Source organism: Triticum dicoccoides, chromosome 5B, assembly GCF_002162155.2.
Source record: "Triticum dicoccoides isolate Atlit2015 ecotype Zavitan chromosome 5B, WEW_v2.0, whole genome shotgun sequence".
NCBI classification, from domain to species: Eukaryota; Viridiplantae; Streptophyta; class Magnoliopsida; order Poales; family Poaceae; genus Triticum; species Triticum dicoccoides.
Genome location: NC_041389.1, coordinates 138951963 through 138961991, shown reverse-complemented (window position 1 = coordinate 138961991; position 10029 = coordinate 138951963). Strand labels below are relative to the sequence as shown.

The window sequence follows — 10029 nt, the reverse complement described above, 5'->3', positions numbered from 1 at the left end:
CAACGGCTCGCAAGGCTCGCCGAACCACTATACCATTTTGTTGTAACTGTAGCTTTTCTTTTCCTTTACTATAGCTGTCATCCATTGCCAGCTCAGCTATAAAGCTAGCGGCCCCCGTCTGTAAGAGTCATGTCGTTATTCGAGAATTCTCTATGATACGATCATATATCTTACAGTAATACAAACCCTAGCTACTACTTTTCCCCTTCCTCCAGTGAGATCCGTCTGTTCTATCTCGATTCCACCCTCGAATCCCTCTCAGGGTGTGTCAGCGCACTCTGGTGCAACGGCGAGTAGAGGTACGCATAGTGCACCACGAGGACGGAGGCATGGGGAGGCGCGGGAGCTGAGGAGGTTGTTCCCGGGATTGCGCACGGTCGGTGCGCGGCGGCGTCGGGAAGGAGGCTGCGGGGCCGGGACAAGGAAGGTGGCGTCGGTGGGGTTGAGTCGTGGCACCGGGAGGTGTGGCGCCGGCGGGGAAAGAGTCAGGGACGGCGCAGCGATGCGTCTCCCGTAGCAGAAGGTGGTCGGGGAGGGAGGGAGGTGGGGTGACTGGGGTGGGTAGTGATTTTTTCTTTTTCTTTTCCTCTATTTGTGGTTCGGTTAGTTGGGTGGGATGGGGTTCGGTTTAGGAGTACCGCGTGGTTCTAAAGTGTTAGCATAATAAGAGGTTTTGTGTGCAGAATAGCCTCTTATGGTAAACTTGATCCGCGCAAATGCGTGGTGACCCTACTAGTTAGATACAACTACAAAAGACTATGCCTACCATATTTTGAGTCAACGAAAGCTCCCCTTAAACACAATAGTCCAAATTACATAAAATTAGATACAACTACAAAAGACTAGGTCTACCATGTTTCCACATGTTCTTATTGTCATTCGTAAATGACATAGAAACATGAAAACAATTCCTAGTTTCTATCATCGTAATTACTGTACATGTTGTTGGCGATAGGGTCACTTGACAATTGGGCATCCCTTGGCTATTACTCCTGGTGCCGTTGGGCATGACGCCAATGGACAGTGGTCATCGGCAACACCACCCCACCACCTCACCCCATATATGTCAAAGTAGCCTAGCGATATGAATGTGAGCACTCCCATGAATGCGACACCGGCATCAATCCCTGCAGCGAGCACGTAGGTGTGCCTCATCCACCATGCCTTGTATCGTTTGTATATGAAGTGGTTGAATATGATGCCTACGAGTCCCCACATGACAAAGTTTACAGATCGTGCTGGGAGGAGTCCACCGGCGCCAGCGAAGATGAGTGGAATATTGATGCTTTTGAGGAAAGTGTTGTGCGGGTACCGACGACATAGCAGCCAAATGGGCACCGGTGCAATGATCCCGATGAGGAAGAAGTAGTTCATCTCCCAGTAGTTGCCGAGGCGTCCAAACATACGCAGAGGTCCAACGACACCCCAGATGATGGATGCATTGTAAAAGACGTCGTCTCCTGGACACGTCCAGGGGCTGCCCTCCGGTAGGGCATCAACGTCACATATGTTCTTCACCATTGTTAGCAGGCACCACGCAGTCACGAAGTGCACCGTTGACGCTATGACGGTCCCAGCTAATTGCACTAAGAACATGGACCTTGGGGGTATCTTCATGTAATGCCCAAGCTTGAAATCCGACACGAATGTTAGTGCCTGCCCCATGCTTATGTAGCCATATGTCTTGAATACTACATTGGCCAATGGCTTCCCAGGGTAGAGGTACCCGATGATGAGCTCGGTGATGATATTTAATCCAGGTTGCTGCACCAAAGAAAATTTCCGTGATCATCATTACAGATCAATTTGATAGCCATCATTAGATTATGAGAAAGAAATAATCCAAGTACTAGTTTAACCAATGTTGTTTTTCAAAGAGCTTGCAGAACTTTGCATAGTGGACTCATCTGACACAACTTACCATATTTGTCGTTGCAGTGATGATGCCGATGGGCAGCGTGAAGGTTAAGGCGATGGCACAAGCGAGGAGGAGTCCCCAATACGGTAGTTGCAACTGTCCTCCGAAACCCTCGCATGTGAACAATGACAGAGCCAGCACGAGGACCAACATTAGGTGGAACCACCACTGCGGAACAGACCTGTAGTTCCTCTTCATGATCCTGGTGTGCACATCATGCTCCTTGCCCTTCTCTGACGCTGCCTTCCGCCATAGATCAAAAATCTCCCTGCATCATGAAAATTCAAAGTTATAAGGCTAAGTGAGAAAAGATGATTTGTTGGGCATATTAAATAGCTAGATGCCAAAGTAACTCAAGGAAGCTACTACTCTCTGGATGGAAATTGAGACGCCATTTAGAGGAACATACTTTGCAAATGTATTTGGTCGAATAGGGGATTTTATAGAGTGATTTAGATATCTTATTCCATAAGTTTGCTAGCAAAATACTAAAAACAAAGACACAATTGTTTATACATAGCATGATTGTGTGCCCAGGAGGAGAATGAAGTAATGAAAGTTCACATTACTCATTATTACAAATAGATCTTTCGTAGATCCGCAGTATCTACTGTGCAATTACACTGAGGTACATCGGCCCTTGAGGACAGATTTTCCCAAGAGGATTGCGTTGAGCTCACCAAGCATTTTACTTCATACGAGATTAAGATTGCTACTAAGTAAATAAAAAGTAAAACTAGACCAGACCCATATTCGACAAAATAGGTTAGAGAAAGGCATGCCATCTCAGAGCTGGTCGCTGCGCATGGTCGTCATACACCATTGGTCGGCACGCCTTGGCCACCTCCCATGCTATCTCGTACAACGTCCAACTCTTCCTCGAAGGCATCCCTCCTTAGACTTGGTCACTTCACACCATCCAAGGCATCCTGCCAGAGTGCTTGATCTACCAGGTCACTGCCGAGACGCACAACAAGATCCTAAGTTGTCGTAAAGGCTTGGGTCGACAATCCTTAGCTCATTTCCATAGTGACTACCCTCACCTTCCACGAACGGAAACCTTGAACTCATGCATCTTTATCTGTAGGTGGCATTTTCCCGGCAGGGCAGCGACACTAAGAGGTGTGGAAGATGGTAGCACCTGCGAAATCTCCTTCACCCACCACCAATACTTGCCCACATACAAGCGGCCACCTTATACTCCATGAGGCTAGCAGTAGTGGACCACTGACAAGGCCCGCTCGGCAATAGCAACATCGAGGATGACATTCAACTCCCCTTCCCTCAACGAAGGCCACTACCCCCGGCTTGCGGAGCACATTCACAACCACTACGACCACTCCACCTCGCTCTTGGCTTGCCATCGCCATCAAGGAAGCGCACGACAGTACAACGATGTCTTTTCCATGTACCCAACACGCCATAACCCCCACCAGAGAGGGAGTCTTGCAAGGGGGTGTCGGCGCTACCTACCCGACAATTTCGACATGTTGCCCTAGTGGCATTAGCACAACTGGTGAGGGCTTGGTCTCAATTTCTCTAGAAGCTAGCAGTGACCCTAACAAAACCTGGATGGGCATCAAATCATGGGCCCACCTACAAGATCCTACCACCATTGTGGACAACGTCATGGGTGCTACCCGGTACCAAATGTGGTGGTGAGCCAGGCCCACCATGTGTCCCAGTCTATAACCGCATGTGCTTCGCCTCCTATGTCGGTCTTGACCTAGATAGAATCTCTACCACACATGCTCCAACGTTCGCCTAGGCCTATCATCATGGATGCACCACTGTGGGCCCCCAATTCCCTCCTTGTGCATCAGGAGTCCATCATTGGCCCTATCTCCTTAGGATCTCAATCATGGTCAAATCATCAGAAACTAGGTAAAGGAATTGGCACCCGTCACATTCTCAACTTTGGAGGTTAAACGAGGAGCCTTGGTGTCCCTGCAACTGTGTCCTTGCAACAATGGACCTGCGAGCATTCACCATTTGTGGACAATTGCTTGCCCCGGGGGCTGGTTGCCAGGCCCCAAGCATAGCCTTGCACCCCTCCATGCTCAGTAAAACCTTATCTAAACGCTTTTGGGCATGTAATCTCCCCCAACATTGTTGGTTTAGGCACCGATAAATCGACCACACCTATTGCAATCATCATAGACGATAGCGCACATGTCTGCTTCATCAAAGATATTATATTGTTGATCCAACTCGCGCTACTACCGCCTCCGTCATCACCCCATCACAAGGCCCGGAAGGCTACTAGGACTCCTCCAACCACTACTAGGTGTAGCCATAGGCTCCAAAATAGGAAAAGGGCATTTCCCAATGAGGATGGTGTGAAAAATGGTCATGTCTAAGCATGTCCTAGAAATTTTCGAGAAAAGGGAGAATGAGGACACACACCTTGAGATGTATGCCAATGCCTTCTAGGATCCTCTATTGCCAGCTCAAATTTTTTCACTCTCTTCCCTCACCAAATCTGGCAAAACCTACTACAAGGCCATGTAGGTAACCGTCTGACCATCGGCTCCGCCTTTTATCAATCAGGTTACCAATGGAATACAACTTTCTGGTGTGGAATGTGAGAAAGTAATCCATCCCTGAGAGAAGTGGTTAGGTTGATTGTGCTCCAACATAATGTTTTTCTTGTATGTCTTCAAGAATCTAAATTTGTGGTGGCTGATCTTGTTGTGGTCAAGCAATATTGTGATGTAGACTTCTTTGGATGTGCTTACTCACCAACAGAAGCAACCATGGTGGCATCATTGTGGCCCAATATTCTTGCATTGATTCTACTTGATTGCACATGGCGACTAATGGCCTCCCTTTTGCTCATGTCAAAGTGTATACCCCCCAAGACAATGATGCCAATTTTTTATTTCTTGTTGAGCTGCACCATGCCATGCAGAGCTTCATTCCACCTGTCACGCCTTTCATTATAGGCGGAGGCCTGACAAAGGCTAGTATCATCTACCTACCCGATTTCCCGCCTCGATGAGAAGCTACGGAGCATCGCTAAGGCCCAGAAACCATGGAACTCCAAGGTGGTAAACAACATTGCACTAAAATATGAAGTAACAAATGAGCACCTTGTAAGACCGAATCACGTGCTAGACAATTGGTCTTTGTTAGAGGATGGAATATCCTTCCATGCAATGCTGAAAATTTAGCTACTTGGGTTGGTTGCCATGGAAAGATCCTTCTGCAAGTAGAGATCAAGGGTGCAATGGATCAAGAAGGGGGTGCAAGAGTGATATTTTTCCATGCCAAGGACACTGTTAGATGCCAAGAATCACATCCACCATGTCATTCTGGATGACAACGTATAGACTGAACAAGCTGACAAGATGCACATCATGGCAGATTTTTTTGAGGGGCTGGTTGGTCATAAAATTGCAGGGCACATTGTATGGGCCTTCGCGATTGGCATTGAGGAGATGTATTTGACGAGCTTGATCAACCATTTACTAGTGATGAGGTGTGAGCGATATTAACCAATATCAAGAATGATTGCGTGCTAGGACCTAGAGGCTTCAGGGACACCCTTTACAAATGAAGTTGGCACTTATTGGAGGGGTTTGCTCACCACCCTTTTGGCCATACAACAGCTATAGACTGTCAAAGTACATCTCCCGAACTCGCCGACCATGATTTTGCTGCCCAAGTTTGAGGATGTAGTATCATCGAAGGAATTTATGTGAATCGGCCTCATTGGTTGTTTCACAAAACTATTCATAAAGCTCTTGGCATGTCATTCTCGCTCGAGGATGAAAGAGCTCACCCTGCCCAGCCAAAGTATGTTTATCAAGGGCAGAGTTACGCATGATAAGTTCAATTATGTCCAAGGCCTCCCAAAGGCATCTAGACAATGAAAGACACCAGCAATAATGTTTTAGACTAGACCCAGGGAAAGCATTCAACACCATTTCTTGGGGCTTCCTTTAACTGGTACTCGAGGGAAAAGGATTCATCAGATTATGTCGCAATTGCATCCCGTTTTGTTTGCTACATTAACCACAAAGATTTGGATGGGGAATTACCCAACTCAGTGCAACACAGGAGGGGTCTCCGTAAGAGAGACCCACTATCCTCATTATTTCCATGCTCGTGATGGACTGCTTTGCCGCACCGATTTAATTGGCCACGAGCGTGAAGTTGTTGAGTTCCATCGAAGCTCGACTCTTGCCATACATATAGTTCATCTGCATGGATGATGCAATGAATTTTATTAACCCTGAGTTAGATGAAGTTGTGACACCGTGAAAAATTCTTTAGGCATTTTGCGTTGTCTATGGCTTGCATACAAATCCTAACAAGAGCTCTATAACCCCAATCTATTGTGATGGGATTGATGTACCAGTGTTGGTGTTGCATCTGGAATGTTAGATCAAGCAGTTCCCCTTCACTTACTTGGGCATGCTGTCGTCGGATCACAAGCCTCGAAAGACCGGTTACTAACCTCCGTGGATGCAAGACTTATCCTTGTCTAGCAAGTGCTATCGGGAATGATGGTCTTTGAAATGCTCTTGATGGACATGCCGATATGGTTGGCCAAGAGCATCATCAAGATCTGTATGGGATTTTTCTTGGAGAACATAGAAGATGGAATGGAGCAAATGTCTTGTCAAAAGGTAGTCTATCAACCAAAAAGCATCGGAGAATTGACAATCACTAACCTGGCAGCCCAAAGCATAGCTTTGAAGATGAGATGGATATGGTACTCCTGGAGTGATTCGGCCAAGTTGTGGATCAGGATACCACTAATCATCGATAGTAAGGTCAGAGCCCTATTTAATGCATTCTTCAGATATGTTATTCAGGATGGTGCTTAGATCAGGGAGATACACATGGCTTAACTCAACGAGCCTGAAGGTGACCTACCCGGACCTTTTGTAGCATTGTGCCAGGACGAACCTCACCTTGGCACAATCCAACAACGACAATCATCGGATCAGACACCTCAAGCTAAAAATGCCCTTCTAGGTCGTGACCAAGTCTGTGGCACTTAGGTTGCACGTGCATCAACCTCAGTGACATCCCTAACTAGGTGATATGAAGATGCACTATTGATAGCCAATCCACCTCTTCCTCGGCATACAAGACCCAAATCAAAGTTGCGCAGTGGCATGACTTCAACCAACTGATATATAAATTAAAAACCCCTCTTGAAATTGAGGATATTGTCATGGCTGGGGGGGGCTTGGTTGATATCTCATGACGAACAACCTGGCCAAAGTGTTTGTCCTCATAATCAACTCAGCGTCATGTGTGGCACCAGCCATAGGATGCGCACCACCTCCTTCCCACTTGCTCTGATGCCACAAAGCTCTGGGGAATTGTGTTACACCTCTGCCGCCTACCGTCGGTCATGGGTACACGCCCTCTGGCGACCCTGTTGCATGACTGGTGGGCTCAAGGAAGGAAGCAAATTTTCAAGCCCCATTGCCAGGCATGGAGTGCCTTGGTGCAACTCACGTGGTGGCACACATGGAAGGAGTGAAGAAACAAGGGGACTTTCAGGAACACATCATCAACTCCAATACAAACTTTCCATGACTTGGCAAACTAGAAATCGGCTAACAAAGGCAGGCCTGATCAATAGATACAAAGACCTCGCAAGCCCGAGTAAGCACGTTCATATCGGACATTGTACACTACTTATAAAACAAGCTGTAAGGTGTTGGACAGGGGCCTCTACTATGTAATTCTATAACCGTTCTCCCTGCATGGTAGCATATTACTTTTGGGAGCACCAGATACTTTCCTCCAACCCCACGGTTTCCCTGCTCTAGCCCTCTTGCTAAAGTGTTGTCGCTGCTACTATCGACGTCGCCATTCCCCTCAGCCCAACCTTCTTCGTTTTGCATGATACCCATATCCAACCCAAGACACAAGATGTTTAGATACAGCCTCCGAGTCATCGATCCCAGGCACAAACATGAAGTTAATGACCAAGGCCCATGTTCCTATCTTGCGTGGTGGCACAAACACAACGTCCTCGGTGACTGGTATAACTATTGTCTTTTAACAATGCGCTACAGTATGGGGTAAAAAAAGTTAAAAAATACTCCCCGTTCCAAAATACTAAAGTTGTATGAAAGTTGAGACACTTATTTTGGGACCGGAGAAAAAAAAAGAACTCCAATATCTGATCTATTTTTTCTTAACCGATTTCTTGTAATAATAACATGGTGGTTAATAGAGGGCGAGGAGATAGCGAATAAGAGCTTACTTGCCATGGTAGAGCGCAACATGTGAGAGCGTGGACATGAGGCCAGCGAAGCCGAATCCGTAGTTGATGGCGAAGAGCACGCTGAGGTTAATGCGGCTGTAGGCGTTGTACTCATGGAGGTTGAGCGTGAAGCTCTTGGGGTCGAGGATGCGGTTGGTGTCATAGCGGCCCCCGGCAGCGTCGAAGACGTGCGACGAAACGATGGGGAACCGCTTGGCATTGTAGGTGTTAGTCCAGTAGAGGAGCGGCACTGCTAAATAGTTGCCGAGGGAGAAGCCGGCCATGATGTTGAAGATGGCGAACGCCGGGGAGGCGAGCGGGTTGCCGATAAACCCTGCGATGGTGTTCCAGTCGAGGCCGAAGGAGCCGACGCCGAGGCCCTTGAGGCCGGAGCCGATCTGCTGCGCCGTCACAGAGTCCTTGAAGAACCAGCAGAGCGCCGAGAGGGTGCTGGCCGCCGGGAACAGGTAGCTGGGGATCAGGTAGTAGGCAAAGCTGCAGACCAACACGATGATGAAGAATTGCAGCCGTGTCAGCTGCCCCTTGGTCCTCTTCTCCTCCTCGTGCATCGCCCTGTATTATCAGTACCACAATCTATGTTCATGCATCCCAGTTTTGGTCCATATATATCATTCATTTGTATAGACAAATTGCAGTACGATTGCATTGCTTCAAGTCTCAATAACTAACTGTACGTACTGACCTGAACAGGGTGACCTGGACAAGGTTTAGAGGCCACCACATGTAGGCTGAATCCACCAGGTACGTCCTAAACAAGCCAGCCCATCCGTACCCAAGCAACTGAAATTAAACAGAGCCGCGCACATTGGCCAAAATGACCTCAAAATTCAACCAATGGCGATGGAATGAAAAATCGAGGTAATGTTGGATCACCTGGGTTGTTTGCGCGAGCAGCATGGCCGCGTAGGGGTTGATCTCCCGCTTATAGAAGACCTTGACGATGGCGATGATATTCATGGCATAGACGCCGCTGGCGCCCGCGCCGGCGAAGATGGTGATGAGGCAGTGCTCCTTGAGACTGAAAGGGCCCGGGTTGAGGGCGAAGGACCAGCCGACGAGCGGGACGCGTATGAGCTTCGCCGGAAGCGCCGACGCCATGAACCGGCCGATGGGCAGGGTGGCGATCTGCACCACCACGGTGCCGATGCTCAGCTGGTTGGACCGGTACATGAAGAACTCGTTGACGAAGGCCAGAAGCATGCAGGACGACATCCCCAGCACCCATGTTCGGATCGTCAGGGACGGCTCCGACGGGTCGTCGGTGATCGGCACCGTGTTCCGGACCTCCTCGATCGGGTGGTCGTTCACCTCTTCTTCTGCATCGTCTGCAGATCAGTTATCATTTGCAGTAACATTCTGGGACAAAAGATTTTTATCATGGGAGAAGCATCGACGCTGCGAACAAACGTACAGCGGGTTTCTGCCATCGGAATGTGCTCGCCGGGCTCGGGCCTCCCGTCCCGGCCTACGGAAAGTTGGCGGTCTCCTCCAGGGGACACGCGCCAGTGCAATGCGGCTAACTGTTGCTGAAACCTCTTGGTTTAGGAGTCACCTTCTCAGTTTCACTTTGTGTCCTATTTCTAAAATAGGCTGGCTATTATTAGAAACAATCTCGCATGACCTCACTTGTTTGTAGGGTCTCAGATCCTGAGATGCAGTAGCCTTGTAGCTTGAAAGACACGGAGTTGTCGGTGACCTTTCGGGTTTTCCGTTGTTTATCTGTCACTCAGCAGCTGGCTCCCTCGGCATCTCTATCGAGCAAACAGCATAAAACTGTAGAGAGATGTTTGCAATACTATAATCGTTGTATTGATGGGGTGCTGGTGCACGTATATATAAGTACAGTGTAGGTCTC

The 10029-nt window shown here is 48.3% G+C and overlaps 1 protein-coding gene across 1 annotated transcript; it reads right to left on the bottom strand.

Annotated features, from left to right (window-relative positions):
• Positions 1-950: 950 nt before the first annotated feature.
• Positions 951-9677, bottom strand: LOC119305298 (oligopeptide transporter 1-like). Its single transcript, XM_037581863.1, has 6 exons — positions 9586-9677; positions 9048-9499; positions 8857-8954; positions 8154-8726; positions 1922-2186; positions 951-1764 (listed from the first exon to the last, which is right to left on the bottom strand). The coding sequence occupies exons 1-6, from the start codon at positions 9599-9601 to the stop codon at positions 958-960; spliced, it is 2211 nt and encodes a 736-aa protein (XP_037437760.1). The 5' UTR covers positions 9602-9677; the 3' UTR covers positions 951-957.
• Positions 9678-10029: the final 352 nt, after the last annotated feature.

Bases quoted from the DNA above. Each gene is read 5' to 3' on its own strand.
- LOC119305298 (XM_037581863.1), bottom strand. The intron at 2,187-8,153 runs GTAAGCTCTTAT...TTCATGATGCAG, and splicing joins GTTGCGCTCTACCATGGCAA to GGAGATTTTTGATCTATGGC. The intron at 1,765-1,921 runs GTAAGTTGTGTC...TCTTTGGTGCAG, and splicing joins TCACTGCAACGACAAATATG to CAACCTGGATTAAATATCAT.